Source organism: Rhinatrema bivittatum, chromosome 1, assembly GCF_901001135.1.
Source record: "Rhinatrema bivittatum chromosome 1, aRhiBiv1.1, whole genome shotgun sequence".
NCBI classification, from domain to species: Eukaryota; Metazoa; Chordata; class Amphibia; order Gymnophiona; family Rhinatrematidae; genus Rhinatrema; species Rhinatrema bivittatum.
The window spans coordinates 788,320,965-788,341,848 of NC_042615.1; the positions used below are offsets into that span (position 1 = coordinate 788,320,965).

Consider the following 20,884-nt stretch of genomic DNA (forward strand, 5'->3'; position numbering starts at 1 on the left):
CAGTGAGTAATCCAATCCAGAACCTTCTGGTGGGAGGGACTAAAGGGTATGGATGGCTCCTATGTCAAAGGTGTTAAGGACAGAGATAATGGCATCTATTGCGCTCCCCGGCCGTGGCAGGCCCACATCCAGGCTCACTCACCCCCGACCTCCTTGGCGGCGGTGGGCAGACGCCTACATGCCCGCGTTCCCTCCATGCTCCCGGGACCCTCTGGTGCCACTGTGGCCTCCTCCGGGGCTGACCAGGCATCCCCAGTCGGCCTCCGCTCCCTGCTTGGCCTCGCCTCCCGACAGTGGGGACCCATGGGGGCTTCCCCCACTGGTAGCGCCAACACCACCTCAGGCCAGTGGTCCACCTCCGCAACAGGCATCTAGTGGCCAGACTGGGAGGGTCTGCACACTACCAACAAAAAACTAAATGGGGAATGGGATTCTGCTGCTCTTGCAATCATTCACTATGCTCTGTGTCTGGAGGTTGCAGAGCAAAAAAAAAACATACTGAACAATTCAGTGGGTGGTGACCTTCACTCTTCGCACTGAGCCTGACAATCCCAATGCTGCCACCAGAAAAAAAAAAAGAGGTCTGTTACTTAACATTCACTCATAGTTTAACCCTGTGGCCCCCTAAAGAGTCCTGACAAGTACTACTCAGGCCCACCTGCACCTATGCTCTTACATTGGGCTCCCACTTGCCTCTGGACAAGCTATCCCCTGGTGGTTTCTAGGGATCCAACACAAGCCAAGGGTCACACAGTTCCTAGGACTACACCCACAGACCAAATATACACAAACAGGTCGATGCATTATTGGCACAAAGAAAGCAAGCGCTCAACTCTGAGCACTTGCTTTCTTAAAGTGCGCCCAACCACCTTTCCTGGGGACCCAATATAATATTCAAATGATCTGCTGTGCTAAAAAGGACATGCTAGGGAAAAATGTGCATCCCTAGTGCATCCCTAGCACCTCAGGTACCTAGGAGACATGGCTGGGAGCCCTTTCTCACCTGCCTAAGCTCCCTCCCCCCAAGGTCTGGCCTCCGATTGGTCCTTTCCACTGATATCTGACATCTTAAAAAATGGCACGGGCCATCCATTGCTCCTACCATGTGACAGGGGCCAACCAATGGCAATGATAGCCCCGTCACATGGTAAGGGCAAAGGGCCATCAGCGCCATTTTGATTAGTGGCAGCCTACGGCCCGAGAGGGGGAGATCGCTCACAGGACCCCTGCTGGACCACCAGGGACTTTAGGCAAGTTTTGGGGGGGGGGGGGGGGCGGGAAGGTGGGGTATTGTAATTAATTAAATCTGAAGGGTTTGAGTGGGGTTTTTATTTTTGAATAGGGACAGCCGAAAAAAAATCACCCTGAACCACGGGAAGCGAAATTTCCCACGGCAGGCCGATAACGAAGGCCGAACCAAAAGGTTCGGCCGAATCACGTCTCTAATTGTTAGTACTTTCAGGCCGATGCAATATTGGCACAAGGAAAACGGGCACTCATGATTGAGTGCCCACTTTTCTAACGGCATCGATCGACCTCTCCGGGGCGCCTGATGCAATATGCAAATGGCCTGCCGTGGTAAAAAAGGAGATGCTAGGGTAAACTGTGCGCCCTTAGCTCCTCCTCAGCAAAGGGCACCCAGAAGAGGTGGCTGACAGCGGATTAGGAAAACGGATGCTCAATTTTACGAATGTCCCTTTTTCTAACCTGACCATCGGCACACTTTTTTTTTTTTTTTACCTAACTCCTCTTTTCAGTTCCTCTTACTTAATATTGCCACAATATCTATGGTGCATAGATCAAACAGCACCTGAAGGCCAGCCAGAGGAAATGAGCTCTCTAGGGAAAATAGTTACAAGGCAAAACAACAAATCATAAAGGGGCCGATGCAATACAGTGTGAGCAGCCGAGCGCACTGTTTAACCTGTGGTTGGACAAGGGTTTCGGCCGCGCATTCACAACCCCACTGCAGGCGTTAATTTCTGAGCAGCCCAAAGAAGTGTACAGAAAAGCAGAAAATACGGCTATCGTGGCGATATTAAGTCATAGGAACCAAAAGGACCAAAAGATTTTTAAAAAATATTTAAAAAAGAAAGTGTGCCGGTGGTCAGGTTAGGAGAAGGGATGCTCAACTAACAAGTGTCCATTTTCCTAACCCGCTGGCAGCCACCTCCCCTGGGCGCCCACTGCCAAGGAGGCGCTAGGGGCGCACACTTGTCCCTAGCACCTCCTTGGCAGCGTGACCCCCTCATTTAAATATTCAATTGCAGGCCCAGGAGAGTTGGCTGGGCAGCATTAGGAAAGCGGCCATTTTCCGCCAAGATTTATTGCATCGGCCCCAAAGCTTGCAAGCCCCTGTTTTTACCACAAGAGTTAAATAGTGAAGGATGGGGCGCTATTTCCAACACAGCACAACAGGCCATGAATCAGGAAGAGTAGAAAATAATTATCTTAACCCAACGTTTCTTTCTACTTAGGAATGAGGACTCTTGATTTCTTCTCTGCTTGCTCTTTAGTGTTTTAAATTGTTTTCTTAACAGGGTTCGTCAACCTAAAGGCATCCAAGACCAACAAGAACAAATATGAACGAGGGAAGACAGATGTGTTTACAGTGGAGGCTGTGAATATTGGGGAGCTGAAGAAGCTAAAGATTGGACATGACAACACAGGTAAGAGAGAATAACAGATACTGACCTTCATCATCTTTATCTATCTTTTGAATCCTTTTTTCCCACGCCTTTCATCTGTATGCACTTGGAACTGTAGCTGATGGTTAGAGTAGATCAACTCAAGCTGAACAAAACACGTTTTACGTCAAGTCTAAATATTTTATATTTTTAAATGTGAGGAGTGAAGGATAGCTTGGTAGTAAAACAGTGGGTTGTGAACCAGGGAAACCAGCATTCAAATCCCACTGCCATTCCTTATTTATTTATTTATATTTATTTAAGGCTTTTATATACCGACTTTCTTGATACAAATCAAATCAACTCGGTTTACATCGAACTAAGCGGTTAACCATAACCAAATAACAAGAGACAAACTTTGATGAAGCATAAAGTTACATTGTAACAAGGGCGCATAAATTGGGATAGGAAATAAAGAGGGGTGAACAATGATAGTGTACTATATACACATGAGGGTGTGGGAGGGAGGCAGAGGAGCCAACCTCATTATGATGTATTTGTGTGACTTAGTGCTTGTTTATATACAGAAGGGATGGGAACATGTGCTGTGAGACACTAGGCAAATCACTTTACCCTCTGTTGCCTCAGGTACAAACTTACAGGTAGATTTTAAAAGCGTTGCTCGTGAAAAAATGGGCCCACACATGTGTATGTGGGCTACGAGTGAGCATTATGAATTTTTAAAACTGGGAAGTATATGTATTAAGAATAAGGGGGAGGGGAAAAGATGTGTGTGCCAAGTTATGCAGGTGACTTTACTACTAGTCCTGAAAATGAGGGGAGAGAGAGAGAGTGAGTGAGTGTGTGTGAGAGAGAGAGAGAGAGAGTGTCAGACTGGCTCTTTAAAAAAAACTCTCTCTCTCTCTCTCTCTCTCTCTCTATATATATATATATATGCCACTGGAAGAGGGGCACTTTCAATTCAGGGTGGGTTTTGTGTGAGGGCGGTGTTACAAGGGTCTTCAGACCCTTAGATCCTAGACAGACCAATGTAACACCGCCCTCCCCAAAACCCATCCTGAGTTGAAAGTGCCCCCCTTACGGTGGGATATATATAGGGAGAGAGTGTCAGTTGACCCTTTAAAAGAGTCTCTCTCTCTCTCTTTCTTTCTCTCACACTCAGTTGTGAGTACATACATACACTCAGTAGGGATATTTTAAATGGTACACATCTACTTGCTCACACAATATAAAACTGAGCATATTTTTGCTCACGTGCCCAATACACGCGTTTATGGGTTCACGCGCGCACCTATTAACATTTACTTGTTAGAATCTGATTCACTAAGGCTTTTCTCCTGTTCAGTGTATGGAAAAAAAAAGCTTGCTAGCCCTTTGGGGATAGGGAAATACCTACAGCACCTGAACGTGGAATATAAATCAATACATTTCTTGGCCAAGCCCGTCTTTCTCACAGCACATGTTATGTGGGCACGTACCCTTTTAACTTCAACCTTTTATTGTGCATTAAAAAAAACTGATTCTCTACTTATATTGGGCAACTTACCTATATTTCTCTTTATACTGTTCGATTTGATTGCTAAGTACAAGAAAATGTATTTATAAGTGACATTGTGTGCAGACTGCTGTGCTGACATGGGGTACACTTACTCAACGTGAATGTTGAAACTGAGATAGAAGGTAGGGGGGGGATCTCGATGACTCAGTGACAGTACTGTCCGCTGACATGTGGAGAGACCGGGGTTTGATTCCCGGCTTAGTTCTTCTGCTCTCTGGGCTGGTATAGAGATAGCATTCACAGCCCCTGGGAGTCGCAGTGATTGTAGCAGAGCGGTCAGGTTCATGGCTTATGACTGCCAGGTGCCTGGTGCATGAAACCTCCAGCTGAGAACTGTTGTTGCAATGACTAAACTAATGTTAAGTTGGGGGAAGATACAGACTAGAGCAGGAGTGGCCAAGCCTAGTTCTCAAGAGCCACAAACAGGCCTGGTTTACAAAATATACACAATAAATATGAATGAGATAGATTTGCATATAATGGAGGCAGTCCATGCAAGTCTATTTCTTGCATATTCATTGTGGATAACCTGAAAATCAGACCTGTTTGTGGCTCATGAGGATTGGAGTTTGCTACCTCTGGAATAGGGGAAAAAGTCCCTAGGTCATTGCAAATGATAATCCATGGCACCAATTCCCAGGCTGGGATCTGACTGAGCTAGAAGTTCGAAGGAGCAAGCGGAAGTTGGCCCAATCCTAAATTTTCCCTTTGCTCATAGGGACATGTAGCTCTAATTTTACCAAGCATAGACAAAGGTAAAACCAGGACTGTCTCAGCTTGCCCACCTTGATATGGGGGTATTTGGTCATCTTCTTCATATTTTTTAAGCTTCACTTAGTTAAACATATAGTAGGAATGTGCAGAGTCTGTATAACAAAATGGCAGCATCTAGGCCCGGCCCTAGCATCTGACCTGGGCTGAAGCCTGGGCCTCGGGAAACAGGACCCGGCCACAGGCTAGGACAAGGCCTAGGCCCAGGCCCAAGTCTTGGCTGGCCCTGTCATCAGATCTGGGCCTAGACTTGGGCCTCGGCAACCAGGACCCAGCCTCAAGTTGGGCTCTACTGTCTCACCTAGGGCTAAACCTTAGCTAAGGTTACACACACAAGTCTGGTTGGAAAATAGCTATCGTAATTTTATCTGGGTAAAGTCGCATGTTAATTTATCTTTGTAAATTCAGTAGCACACTTATCCGGGTAAGTACTGCTGAATATCAATGAAAAATTACACATGTAACTTTGTCTGATAAATTTGCCACTCACCATTTCTTTGAATATTGACCTGACTGAATCTAACCTTTTTCTAATTATCTAACAGCTTTTTCTATATCAAGGCTTCCCAAATGAGATAACAAAATCTCCAGCTGAGTTCACGAGTGCCTCAAAGGGCAGTGCTCTTCAGATGCCATCAGCAGCCTTAGTAGTTGAAGTCAACATGTGGCCCATAACCCAGCATGCACTCATAGGTTCAGCAGTAGTCTCACAGTTGCATGAGTTTCTATGGTAACAGAAAGTCTGGTGCAAGGAGGGATTAGGGATGTTGCAGGGCCTATGAGCTTGCACTGGCTCACAGATCCTGCACTGACTTGCAGATCATCATCGGACTTTGGACCTGCCATGAGGGGAAGAGTGTGCTGAGTTGTACAGGGCAGAGAAGATTGATACTGCTTCTCTCTCTTCAACCATCACTGAGCCTATCCAAGAGAAAAGTTTTATCCCTGTCATCAGCCTGCCCTCTCTTCCCACCGGTTGTCATCTACCTTTGGCCCGGGGCCAAGGGGATGTTTGGAGAAGGGGCTATTTGAAGGGGCTATTTGAAGGGAGGTAATCAGATGCAGGAAGGGTTTGAAGGTTGGATCAGTGGGAGAGAGACTGCCTGTGAAAGCTGAGAGGAGCAGGAGCTGAGAGGATATCAACTAGGGGAGATGTAAGAGAAGAATTGGGGGGAGGAGGAGAGGCAGCGAGAGAGAAGGGATGAGAGTAGGCGTGAGAGGGAGGGGATCACAGGATCAGTTGGAGGTTATAAACATATCTGAAAACAAATTTTTTTAATGAATCTTTTAATTGATGAAAATTATTTTAGGTTAAAAGTGCTGTGTAGATTTGAGAGCTATATATTTTATGTATCAATTTTGTGTTTGCTTGTTTTTGATTTATGAATGTATATTTGGAATCTGCCAAGTACAAAGTCTTTGTTGCATCTGCCGCCAGCAGAGCTCTGTGGGTGGCCTCACTTACCTGAAGCTGCCCCGCAGCAGCCAAGCCAGCCCTGGGCTCCCTTGTAGCGGCTGGGAGCCACCGCCAATGCTGCCCCTCATCTTCATGGTCCTGACTGCACTGCCACAATCAAGTTGCTACTGATCCCATGCGACTCTGGGTGCTGCCGACACCACCACTGCCTTTCTTCACGGCTGGGGAAAGCCACTGACATCCTGCTCCTGCACCGGACCTCCTAGATGCACGCTTGTACCTCTCTGCAGAATTTAAAGGGCCTGCAGTGAGAAAAGCCCCGCGGCCCTTGCTGATGACATGATCGCCCTGGGACTATTTAAGGCTGGTTCCTGCCTTGAGCCTTTGCCTTGGCAATAGATCAACTCTCTCCAAAATAATGAATTGCCAGTTCCTGAATTACTGAGTTCCTTCCTGCCTTCTGGTGTTCCTTGTCTTCCTCCTTCCTTCCCATTGGACTGATCTGTGCTGACACCAGACTGGACATTGACCTTCATTTTTTGCTGCTTGCCTCAACCTCTGCCTGGACCTTGACCATGAGCATCACCGCCTGCCTTGACCTTTTCCAGGACCTTGACCACAAGCTTTGCCACCTGCCTCGACTTTTGCCTGGACTTTGACCATGAGTTTTACTGCTTGCTCCTGACCATGGCCTGAGAACCTGCTTCACTTCTTTGAACCCTTGGCTGTTCATCTACTGACCCATCAGTGTGCTGCCTGCGACGCTTCTACTACCTGGACTTCCATCTCCGCAGAAGCCCCACCTAAGTCCAGCCGGCCCCAGCACCTGAGGGTTCAACCTAAGGGGAACGTGGTCTGATGGGCTGGTATTGGTGAAGCTCCAGCAGGGCCTCTACTTCCTCCAGTTTCATCTACCAGTGGTTGGGACCTGTGGGGCTCCTCCCCATAGGTAGCGTCAACTCCCCCTTGATCCAAGGGTCCATGAGCACAACAGTCTTTGTTATGAGCGGGCTAGAAATATTTTAAATACGTAAATAAGAAATACTTGAAGCTGTAAGAGGTTCAGTAGGGAGGATGTTAAAAGGGCTGGAGGAGGAGGAGGAGATAGAAGATGGGCTGGAAAGGTGAGAGGAGCTGAGGGATATAAGAGGGGATCAGCTGGAAGAGCAGAGGATGAGTAAGGAAGTCCTCTGGAGGGGAATGGAGGTTGAGAGAAAAGATCACCTGAAGAGGGTGGAAGTTGAGAGAGGGGATCAGTTTGAATGTAGGGAGGGTGAGCGTGGAGAGATTGTTGGAGGGGGGCCACACTCCTGCTAATTTGGTTTGGTTGTCCTCAGGGGTCATGTGAATTTTCAAGAACTAAAATTGGGTGACATTGGATAAAAGTTTGGGAAGCCCTGTTCTACATGATAGAGTTGTGAAGAAGCAAAAAATATTTTTCAGATTGTTTATTCATTTTGTTAGTGTCAGTCATTTGTTTGGTTTATTTCAGACAACATTTTTTTGTTCATACATTCTATTCATTCATTTCTTTTCAGTTAAAGTCAATGGGGGAAGCATTGAAGCCTATGTTGGGCTCTCAAATTGGGATTTTCTAAGGGCAATCCAACACACCAAGACTGTGTCATTATGGTATCAAAACTGGCATGGATAGCCCAAGGAAATGGAGGAATGAAGGAAAATGGTAACAGCAATGGCAGGAGTTCTCCAAGGCACTGTAAAAGCAAAGCAGCATCAAGAATGCTCAGAACAACCAGAGGCTCCAAAAGAGGGACAAGGGCACCAACAACAGTGGCATGAACCTCCCAAGACAGCACAAGAGGAGCAAAATGGCACCAAGTGTGGTATGAACACCTCAACGCACTATGATGGGGGAACAAAGTACCAAAGTGGCAGAAAAAAACCCACAAAACAGTGATAGAGCGTCAGAGCAGCAGAGAGTGGCATGAAAACCCCAAAGCACCATGAGAGGCGCAAAGCAGCACAATGGCAAGAACATCCCAAGGATTCAAATGAGGGGCAAAGAGCACAACCTCATTGGTACAAAGCCCTAGGCAGGAATTCAGTATTCCCCTTTCCTATAGTATAGTTTCAGCATTGTCAGTATCATCTGCCTTGTTCACATCCTCACTGGAGGCTAATATACTATTGACTGGATCTCCCAAAATCTCTTTAGCTACTAGTTTTTGATATCCTCTGATTCAGGGAATCATTCTCTTTGATCCAAGACACAATTCTTCCTCAGAATCAGTTTTTGATAATATTGCCTCCATTACTTTAGAAGCAGTAATCATGGAGGAACGAGCTGCTGTTATGAGTGTTGCACTTTTGCTGCCTCTGTTCTTGCACCTGCTGTGTTAAAGGCAGCCTTGGATGGCTGTCTCATAAAAACATAAGAACTGAGTCAACCCAAAGATCCATCAAGGTCAATATCCTGTTTCCAACAATAGCCAATCCAGGTCACAAATACCAGGCAAGATCTCAAAAGCTAAATAGATTTCATACTGCTTATCCTACCTATTGCCCCTGCTCCAAAGCAAGAGGGAGATGTTTCTGCTGAAATTATTATAAGACGTGGGGTTGTAGGAATAAGTCAGTTACCCTAAAAGAAGTGTGCAACTGAACCAAACTTTGCAGGCTTGAGCAGCACAAGATGGAAGTCCAGCCACATGATTGTCCCCGCAGTTTTAATGTCTGTGAGAACTAAACTGAGGAGAAAAAGCTGTTATTGTTCTTCATGTTGAGCAATCTGTCTTCACCTTACAATTTTGCTGGTACTGCTGCACGCAAACTTGCTGAGTCTGTGGTCTTGACAAACTTTGTATCCAGCAATCAGGCTCAATATTGTTCAACACATGTATACTGACTTATGCCAGCATTTTTGTGATAATATGCATATATGTACTAGCTAAGATGAAGTCATATTGGAAGCCCATCAATCCTATGCCAATGGATTGTAGGACCATCAAGTTGATATTAACGTTTGGATTGTATGTATATGTATGAAGTGCTGAGAAGAGAAAAAGTCTTTGGACTTACTAATTTGTGACTACAGCACTGCACCACATTGCTTACTGTTATTCAAGCAGACTTCACATCTGTGAACTTTGCACTCGAGACTGTTATGAAGCTTAAGCCTAAGCTTTGAGACTGGGCTCCCTTTATCAGCCCGGCCCTGATCCATTAACTTTGGAGTACTCGCTGATCTTATCTTTGCCTAATCCCTAGCAAGTCAAGCCATCTTTACTCTATCCCTTGCCTGCATTGCTTACAGAAGCATCTGTAAGTACTTTGGGCCTGCCACCCTGAGACAGTGTTGTTAATCTGTCATTTGTCTGCCGGAGGTCCAGCTGACTGTGATATTATAGGACCCTGATTTTCCAGAAGAATTACTCAGTTGCAGTGGAATTAGTAAGATAAGAGGCTAAATTTATTTTAAGCTGGATAGTGTATTGGCAATGCATTTGAGATGTGCAAGATGGGTTTGAGTTAAATGCAAGAGTTTTCATAATCTTTGCAAAAAGTTAACAGATGTGTTAAACCAGAAACTTAAAACAATATCTACCATATATAAAACCACTGAATATTTAATGCTACTACAATAAATTCATATGTTCTACTTCAAGAAAGGTGTAGGCATTCTGCTCTCTTTACATGAACTTACAGGGTGATGGAGTGGTGGAGTGGTAGTGCTGGGGAGGGAGGAGGTGCAAAGTGTTGCATTAAGTATGGGAAGCTGCACGAACATCTACTCAGGAGGATAGACAATCAAAGAGAAAGATGACAAAAACTGATTTGGATAAGGAGTGATATGCTCCAAGTGGTCAAGCTTCTACAGCTATCCTTAGCAATATGCACCAAAATAAAGGGGCAGACTGGATGGGTCAATTGACCTTTATCTGCCATCATCTACTGTGTTACCACTTCCTGATTATGTCTTTTGAAATTTGAATTTCAAACATATTTGAATTATTGCATTTTAAATTCAAATGGAATTTATTGCAAATGCATTTGAGGGGAGGTTGACAGGGAATAATGGTGGAAAATTCAGGGCCGGAGTCTATTGAGTAGAAAAATGGCATTTCTTGAGTGGGGAGTGGAAGCCAAACAGGGGAAAATGCATGAATTTATTAAACCAGAATTGTAATATCCTATATATTTAAACTTGCTCCGATTAATATCAAATTTTAAATATGCACATTTTCCAGAGAAGCACCATTGTGCCCAAAAGTGCCAAAATATATTGTTATAACTATGGTAATAAAGAGGTTCATATTCAAAAGCATGTAGCTGGCTAACGCAGAAATTAGCTGGCAAGATGAGGATTTGGGCACTTATCCGGCTAAATTCTAGATGGCTAATAGGATAGCCAGCTAAAATTTAGTTGGCTAATTTAGGGGTGTTCTGCAGACAAAACTGGGAGGAGCTGAGTTAGCCGGATAAGTTATCCAACTAACTGCAAAAAAATGTACTAAATACTGCATGTGATAGAAAAAGGGGTGTTTTTAATGGTAATTTTGCAATAAGTGTGGTATTTCCTACATATAGGCAAGTTTACTGAGAGAGAGAGAGAGAGACTAGTCATAATGCCCCAACACTATTTATTTATTTATTTATTTAAGTTTTTTTATATACCAACATTCAAGACAGTAGTCCCATCATGCTGGTTCACAAGAAACAGGGGTGCAATAAACTTTACAATTTGAACAATGGTGCAGAAAAGCAGTTACATGTAACAGGGAATCAATAACTAGGAGTAAGAAGGAAAATGAAGATCAAATAATTATATATATATATATATAATAACATTATAAGAGGTGGCTATTAATGCTATTACTAGCGAAGAATGTTGAGCTAGTATCCATCTTGCACTTATCCACTAGATAGGTGGATAAGTGCAAGATGATGCATATAGGGAAAAATAACCCATGCTATAGTTACACAATGTTAGGTTCCATATTAGGTGCTATAACCCAAGAAAGAGATCTAGGCGTCATAGTGGAAAACACATTGAAATCGTCGGTTCAGGGTGCTGTGGCAGTCAAAAAAGCAAACAGAATGTTGTGAATTATTAGAAAGGGAATGGTGAATAAAACAGAAAATGTTATAATGCCTCTGTATCGCTCCATGGTGAGACCGCACCTTGAATACTTTGTACAATTCTGGTCGCCGCATCTCAAAAAAGATATAATTGTGATGGAGAAGGTACAGAGAAGGGCTTCCAAAATGATAAGGGGAATGGAATAGCTCCCCTATGAGGAAAGACTAAAGAGGTTAGGACTTTTCAGCTTGGAGAAGAGATAGCTGAGGGAGGATATGATAGAGGTGTTTAAAATCATGAGAGGTCTAGAACGGGTGGATGTGAATCAGTTATTTACTCTTTCGGATAATAGAAAGATTAGGGGGCACTCCTTGAAATTAGCATGTGGCACATTTAAAACTAAATCGGAGAAAGTTCTTCTTCACTCAACGCACAATTAAACTCTGCAATTTGTTGCCAGAGGGTGTGGTTGGTGCAGTTAGTATAGCTGTGTTTAAAAAAGGATTGGATAAGTTCTTGGAGGAGAAGTCCATTACCTGATATTAATTAAGTTGACTTAAAAAATAGCCTCTGCTGTTACTAGCAATGGTAACATGAAATAGACTTAGTATTTGGGTACTTGCCAGATTCTTATGGCCTGGATTGGCCACTGTTGGAAACAGGATGCTGGGCTTGATGGACTTTTGGTCTGACTCAGTATGGCATGTTCTTATGTTCTTAGGTATTTATATCTCTATGGGAGGCCCACCTAGTAACTGGAGGTGAGGTTTAGGTATTAGTGTATTTATTTATTTAAAAAGTTTTTATATACCGCATTATGGGCAGGATCTGGCCGTCAAGGAGGTTAGGGGCCACTTTGACATTAAAGGAGACATTCAAAGTGAGACGTACGAACAGAACTGTTCTGTTCGTACATCTCACTTTGAATGTCAAAGTGGCCCCTAACCCCTACACTAATACCTAAACCTCACCTCGAGTTGTTAGGTGAGCCTCCCATAGAGATATAAATACCTATCTAGTGGTGGGGTAACATGGCTAGTCTCTCTCTCTCTCTCTCTCTCTCTCTCTCTCTCTCCACCCAAGCATTTGAGAACAAAATGCAATAAACCTTTAACACTACTGAAAAGGTGTAGATAAAGCTTCATAAACCCAGCCTGCCCCTAATTCCTCTTCTTTTTTGAATTTGCATCGCACCATACGTCATGTTGCTATCGCATGCGTTATAGGCGTTTTGGCATGTGTTAAAGGTGCTTAACGCATGCAAAAATGCCTTATAGCATTTTGATAAATGACCCCCTAAGTCTGGTCAGCCTATAGACCTGTCCTAAAGTTAGCTGGCTACATTCTAGTCGGCTAACTTAAGATAGCCGGTTATAGCACTATTGAATAGACTTCTAAAGTTAGCCAGTTAAGTTTACCTGGCTAACTTTGCTGTCCAGAAAGTGACTGAATATGGACCTCAAATTCTCTAGTTTAGCTGTATAAATTAATACTCCAGATTTTTTTGTGAGTTAGGGAGTTTAAATTAATTAGTTCATTAGAATATTAAAACATTGCTTCCATTGCTGCTTATCGGATAGTTCATTCAAAATCGCTTGCTTATGCTTATTACATTTATATATTTTTTACTTTATGAATGTTTGTAGTTCTACCACAACAGATGCTTAAATGACAAATTTTGAATTTTCTTTATATATTTATTTGCTCTTGTTTTTATTGTTTAGCGGCAATTAGAAATTAGTAGCACAGTAGGCACATAAAGATAAATATTCTTTTCAAATTTGCTGACATGTTTTGACTATTATGTTTGGTTTGGGGGTTTTTTTTCACTTGCGTGCAGCACCACTAGTTCTGGTTGTGGTCCATCCTAACCAAGCCTCTTTCACCCTTCTTTGAAATATTAAGGAAAAAGCGCAGCGTGGCCTTAGAACTGTTGCTTTGGTGTCTTGCTGCAGGTAATTCTCCTGGCTGGTTTCTGGACTGGGTGGAGATAGACGCCCCATCGCTTGGTCAGTGCATGAGGTTCCCATGCGGCCGCTGGCTGGATAAATCGGAGGATGATGGAGCCATTGAGCGATACCTTTTTCCTTCCCACCTGCAGATGGAGGAATATGTTCCATGTACGTATGTCAGCATGCTGGAGATCGACCACAGGCTAGTAAAATATGGCGGCGTACCATGAAGACCTGTGGACTGTGTACAGGCAGCTGTGGTGGGGGTGCAGTTGCCCATAGCGTGCTCACAGCCCCTGCAATGTAAATCAAAATTTACCTGCACTATCCGCTATGGAGTACATTTTCCGTAAGATGCTCAGCAGCAAGATAGCTGGGCTACATTATAGGTGGAAAAGTTTAGGAGAATTTTCAGCCAGCTGGGTTATGGTGGAAATTTTTTCCTAAATTTAGCTGGCTGTAATATAGTCAACTTAATATCTAACTGCATACGGCTAGAGGGGATCTAGCCACTCAAGTCACTAGAATAACCGGCCGGCACGTTTATATGCCGGTGAAGATTTTAAAGCCTTACACAATCCATGCACATTATTGTAGCAGTTTGCAGTTCTGTGACTTTTCTTCATTTATGATGACCTTTGGTTCCTGAAAATTTAAACCTCACCCCACCCCCTTCAGTTTTTGCTCCACATGTCAAACGTGCTAGAACTTCCATTTTCATGCTGATGAATTTTCTTAATTTCTGCTCATCTTGCTTCAGCTTTTGAGGTGCTTTGCTTTCTATCTGTACTCGGACACTTGTGTCTAACAGAGCATCAGTTCGTTCGCCAAAAAAAATGTACTTTCTTTCACTGACAGAGCCTAAAATATAGTGACATAAAAATGTGCCATGAACTGTTGTAGGGTGTAGATACATTGGTTGTTCTAGTGTTAAGCAGCTGATCCTAATTCCTCCCTCCCTGCAGACCACTGGACTCTACAATCGCCCCTCAATTTCAACCATTCCACTGAATATACCCGGCTAAACTTACCCGGTTAACTTAAAGCAGTGTCTTCTATGACTAGAACTTATTTGGCTATGTTTATCTGTCCACTACTGAATATTGGCACTAGCTGGATAAGTTTTAGTTCTGACCCCAGAATGCCCTCCATCACTGCTCCCTCTAAGCTGCGCACGTGCACGCACAGGTCATGAACCCTGTGCACGCGTAAAAAAGAAAGCATGCACAATAAATCCCAATATTATTTGCATTGCACTGGCTCGCAGCGCACACATTTTTATCGGGCTACATTTAACCAGATAATGACTTACCTGGCTAAAACTTTGCTGGTGAAAGGGGTGGAAAATTCTAAAAGTGACTTGGACAGTCCCTTTTGAATATCGACTGCATATCCCTTCACAAGTACTATGGCACTCACAGAAACTGCTGCTCTAACAAAGGGGAACATACCATATATACTCCTTATTCCAAAACAAGTTCTTGAAAATGGGACACAATTAGAATGGATTATAAGGAGTCTCAGATCTAACATTTCTAGGGTGTTTATGCAATACCAGTAAGGTTAACTATAGAAGGGAATCTGCCGTTATGTATGCATTCATCTGGGAGATTTTGTTTGAGTTTAGACTTCCATTCTCTGCCCTGCACTTTCTACACTCCATTTTCTCTCTGCTTCTGAGTTTCTGAACACAAGTGCCATTGCCCTCTCTCCGATTTCTGCAGACAAGTTGTTTCTTTTTTTTTTTTTTTTATCAGCTGTCACTGTTCACCTCTGCTGTCTGCATTTCCAAGTGCCTGCCCTGTTTTTACATTGCTTTTTAATTTTAACTCCAGTTCTATGAAACTACCTCCCTTTAGATGTCCAAGATGCCTCTTCTTTCTCTTTATCTTTCAATCTAAAGTAAAAACCTTATCTTTTCCAAATTGCCTGCCCTAGTCTATAAGCACTCTATATCTTCCTGTAATCCCACTTATCATGTAACCTTGATCACACTGTCATCCCCTTTGTAAGGCACCCTGGTAAGAACGCCATATAAAAGCTGAAAATAAAATAAGATAATATGAATGAAGCTTTTGCAACTCCCAGACGAGGCACATAAAATTAAAGGGATCTGATGCTGGGGGGTTTTGGCCCTGGCTCCAGCTTCCCTGGGTACATAATATTACTTATTGGTCAGATAGGGGGTGCACTGTTGCTAACTCAGAGACCGAGGGCAATATTCTTTCCAGCTTGATAGGGAAAAAATTCTAAAATCCTCCTTTTATCCTTTGTGACCATCTGATTGCACTCCTAAAGCTAAATCTTCAAGCTTTTCTTCTTTGAGTAGTTAGACACACCTTTGAACCCACAACCCAGGGTTTAAGCAAATGGAGTCTCTCTTTCAAAATCATAAACTTTGATTCCTGTGGGGTACCAGCAGTCAGTTTACAATAAAAACACCAAAAAGGATGAGCCTCGAGATTCACAGCAGAGATAAACAGGCAACACAAAAATAAATACACTTTATATTTCCTCTCTCTCTCTAGTCTTTAGATCTTAATCTTCTTTAAAGAATCCTGCTACATTACTCTGCATTCTCATATAATCTCATCAGTACTCACGGAAATCTTCTCAGAGGGAACCCTCCAAATAAGGCCCACAGAATCTATAGTGATGTAGCTGTGATCCATAGCCCCCCAGGTACCTCTTGGAAATGCCTAAGAGCCTATCAGTGGCTACTCATCATCCATGAGAGCATGAGCCAGCAGGCCCACAGGTATTCCTCAGTCTCACACCCCTGCAGGATCCCTATGCTGAATATACTCACACATCCCATACAGACTGACTTCACTCCCATTCAGAACTCAGTTATATTGACACAAGGCACACTCTCCCTAGACTGCATCTTTAACACTCATTCTTAAAGAGATAAGCAAACAAAACTGTGCCATTCTCTTTTGTAGCAGCCCAGCTCACAGAAGGGCCAATGTAATAAAACCTGCTCTAAAATCAGAGTTAGATTGTACCACAGGTTTTATTTAACATGCATATAAAAAAAAGAGTGATCCCTGAAGGATGTAGGAAGCTAATGGCCTGCAAATACACCAGGAGTTAAAAAAGCATGGTAAACTGAAAAAACATGCTTTTCTAACTCATGGTCTATTTGAAAGCCAATCCGTGCTATATAAAAAAAAACAAAAAACAAAAAACAACCCCGAACTCCCAAGTGGAATTCCCTCCCTCCTGTTTTGCCTGATGTGGCATGGCCGGGCCAGGCCAGGTCAGGCCAGACGGAATGAGTCAGCCTGGCAAGTCCTTCTCCCTCCCCGGCACTAAACCCCCATTACATAATCGGGGTTAGGTTAGCACAAAAAAACCCTGCACTAATACAGGAGTGGAAACCTGCAGTAGGGTCAGCGGGGCTTATTACACAGGGCCTCAAAGAAGGTAATTTTATAACAGCTTGCGTAGAGCTGAAGTCCGCATGTACAAATTACACATGGACTTCGGTCCTAATTTCCAAAGTGGACTCACACACATAAGTCTGCTTTGAAAAGCTTAGGGGTAGATTTTAAAAGGCTGCGCGCGCAAATTATAAAATCAGGGGTCGGCGCGCGCAAGGGGGTGCACAATTGTGCACCTTGCGCGCGCCGAGCCGCGCTGCCTTCCCCCGTTCCCTCCCCCTAGCTTGACCTTCCCACCCCTTCTCCTAACCTTCCCTCCCCTAGTCCTACTCTAACCCCCTCTGACCTTTATTTTACCTTTTGCGCCTGCCTCTGGGCAAGTGCAAGTTGCTTGCGCCGGCCAACTGCTGGCGCAGGATCCTCGGCACAGCAGCAAATGGCCGCCGTGCCAGGAGCCACTGACCCCGCCCCCGCCCTGCCCCTTTTTGCAAGCCCTGGGACTTACACTTTACGCGCGTCGCCGGGCCTTTGTAAAATGCGCTTCTCCTTCACTCTCGAATGGTGCATGCTCTTGCTCTCACTCTCCTTGTGCTAAGCTAGCCATGCCCTTTGCTCTTACTTTTTTATTTTTATTTTATTTATTTTAAATATTTGTTACCTGCACTCTCCAAAATTTGGAGAGGGGTACAAATCAACATACATAAAATATATATATTCAAATAAAAAACTTTAACTTAAAAATCAAATATTAATAACTGAACTGCGTAATAGCTCATAGGGATTCCCAATTACTCAGTAGCATTACTAAAGTATTAAAAACTCATGAATAGCTGAACATTGATGATGGGCTGTTTGACATCATACTCATGTGCATAAATATCTTTTTCTATCTCGTTTGTCACGTTGGGTGGGAGGGTTTGTTGAGGAGGTTTCTTATGGGGTGAGGGGTTTACTGCTGTGCTGAGGGGGTTCTAGTCTTGACGGGGGCACTGGAGGATAAAATCCTCTCTGCTGGGGAGTCCGGAGAAGGGAGGAGAGAGGGGCACCCAGCCTTCCACCTACCACTTGGTGCAAAAGAAACCCCCGGAACAGCCGCGTGAGTCCAGCTGGAGAATCAGCATGAGCGGAGGGATCTGACCCGAGTAAAGTCAGTGGTAAGTGACTGCCACTGTAAAACTTGGCGGCAGAAGCTGAGACCTAGGGAGTCCGGAGAACGGAGGAGAGAGGGGCACCCAGCCTTCTACCTACCACTTGGTGCAAAAGAAACCCCCAGAACAGCCGCATGAGTCCAGCTGGAGAATCAGCGTGAGCGGAGGGACCTGCCTCGAGTGTCATCAGCGGTAAGCGACTGCCGCTATAAAACTTGGCGGTATTCGGTGCACCGTCACCACTGGCGCACCTCCTAAGCCGCGCGCTCCCAAGGGGCGCAAGGCTTAGTCCGGCGAGGGCTGGCAGGCTGGGACTTTGGGATTTTGGACTTTATTTTTCGCTTGTACACTTCCTCTCTGGTGTCCTATGGGGAGGAAGAGAAAAGTAAAAAATATTCCAATTTCACCTATAACTCCAAGGGGCCCCATGGATGATCATTATTATTATTATTATTATTTAAGGCTTTTATATACCGACTTTCTTGATACAGATCAAATAACTCGGTTTACATCAAACGAAGCAGAACTATAACCAACCATACAACAAGAGACAATTTGAAGGAGCATAAAAGTTACATTCTAACAAGGTTACCTTAACTGGGAGCAGGAAAAAAGAGGGGGAGAACAAAGATAAATTACTATATACAATAAATTACTATATACAATGGCGTATGGGAGGGAGGCAGAGGCAGAATCTCGTGATGACTTTTGAGCATGATTAGCGTTTGATTATTTACATAAACGATATGATAATTCTAAATCAGGCTGTTGGGCTATTGGCTGGGAAGGCTTGGCAGAATAGCCATGTCTTTAGTTTCTTTTTAAAAGTTAGTAGACAGGTTTCCTGCCTGAGGTCCGGGGGTATAGCGTTCCAGATGGAGGGCCCTGCGGTAGAGAATGTCCTGTCTCTGATGTTTGCGTGTTGTACAAATTTGATTGGGGGAACATGTAAGGATCCCTTGTAGGCATCTCTTAAGGGTCTGGTCGTCGAGTGCAGTTTGAGAGGGTATGAAAGATCAACAGGAGTCTGATGGTGAATATATTTGTGGATAATTGTCAGTGATTTGTGAAGGGAGCCAGTGGAGATCTTTTAGGATGGGGGAGATATGTGCTCTCCGATTAGTATTTGTTAAAATTCTCGCCGCTGCATTTTGGAGCAACTGGAGGGTTTTATAGTTGAGATCGGTAGACCTTGCAAAATGGAATTGCAATAGTCTATCTTGGCGAAAAGAATAGCTTGAAGTACAGATCTGAAGTCGTGGTGGAATAGGAGCGGTTTGAGTTTTTTGAGTACTTGTAGCTTGTAGAAGCACTCCCTTGTTGTGTGTTTTATAAACTGCTTTAAGTTCAAGTGACTATCTATTATAACTCCAAGATCTCGGGCATGGGATATTTGTATGTTAGAATGCAGTTGGTTATGAAATGGACTGCCTTCTGGGGTTATTAGCAGAAGTTCAGTCTTGGAAGTGTTGAGTACCATGTTAATGCTTGAAAGGTGATGGTTGATCGTTTGTAAATGAGAGTTCCATAATTTGAGTGTTGAGTCATGATCATGTCACCAGACTGATCGAAACCCCATTAGAGGACAGTGGGGAGGCCCAGTTTTTGGCTTCCTTTAGTCCTGGCAATGGTCAGAAGTTACCTCCACAACCGATGGCACCATTGCCAGATACTCTTGGGAATTCTGAAGTTGAAAGTCTACCTAAAAGGACGGACTGTTCAAACTCAGTTGTTTTAGATACAAATAATTTGTCTATTTTTGAAAATGTGGAAGGTAAGGGGAACTTAAATAGGCCTGGAAAATGGTCTAGTAGTCCCCCCCCCCCGAAAATATTTCGTTAGTTGATATCTGGAAAATGATGTCTAAATTAGATGAAAATCTCTCACAAATGAATGCTTCTTTGACAACTATTGTAAATGATAATAGAGTCCAGATCAATGATCAGGGTAAGTAAGTGACCTGTTTAGAACAGGAAGTGGGGAAATTAATGTCTAAAGTTAAGATACTCCAGGATACAATCCATATTAAAGATAGTTTCTCTATCCATAGAGAATTAGTAAAATATGGTAAGATATAAAAATCTCCGTATTGTTAATTTCCCACAAACTAGACTTCTCTCCCCTATGGAAATGTTAAAAAAAATACCTAAAGGAAATAATGCAATATAAAGATAATCAGATCCCTTTGATTTCAAAAATTTTTTATTTTCCTAGGAGAGATATAGTTAAAGTTGAGGAACAAGGGGCAGATTTAGCTGATACATCTAATATTGGAGTTTCCACATTCCTAGAGGAATCTATTGACATTATTCAACACAGATCAACACTCTTTGTGTCATTCCAATTAGAAATTGAGAAGGACAGATTATTTAAAGAATTCTTTAAATATAAAGATATTAGTTTTTGTGGTCAGAAAGATGTCTCCCGGGTAACGCAAGTGAAAAGGAGACATTTCCTTTCCCTGAAAGTAAAATTGCTAGCAATAGGAACTAGTTTTTTCCTGAAATACCCCTGTTTGTGTTATATAACCTTTCAGGGAAAGAAATTTAGTTTTTCTGACCCATTACAGCTAGAGACTTTCTTGCAAGATAAAGATAATAATATAGAAGGTAACAATGTAGACCAGTAAAAGAAAGAGACTCTTTCTCCTGTTCTGTTATATATTTGAATTATTGTTTGTGATTTATTTCTCCCCATATTATGGGTTATGTAACCAGATGAAATAATGTTATTTGATATCTTATATGTGTATTGGAATCTGAGATTACTTTCATTGTTTTTGTTTACATTTAAATGAAAATTAATAAAGATTAAATTTAAAAAAAAATCCTCTCTGCTATCCAGCTCATTCACTTCATGATGGTTTACCAGTCTCCCTCATTTACATGTAGTTTCACCTTATTTTTAGTGCTTTCCCATAACATGTTAGGAATGCTCACAAAATTACCTTAATATGCACACTA

The 20,884-nt window shown here is 43.2% G+C and overlaps 1 protein-coding gene across 1 annotated transcript in view; it reads left to right on the top strand.

Moving 5' to 3' along the window:
• LOXHD1 (lipoxygenase homology domains 1) overlaps window positions 1-20,884 on the top strand; it is a 557,082-nt gene that overhangs the window by 363,711 nt on the left and 172,487 nt on the right. The window contains exons 30-31 of the mRNA XM_029580624.1: window positions 2,541-2,669; window positions 13,391-13,555. Coding sequence (XP_029436484.1) covers window positions 2,541-2,669; window positions 13,391-13,555 — 294 coding nt within the window. The remainder of the gene's footprint in view (window positions 1-2,540; window positions 2,670-13,390; window positions 13,556-20,884) is intronic.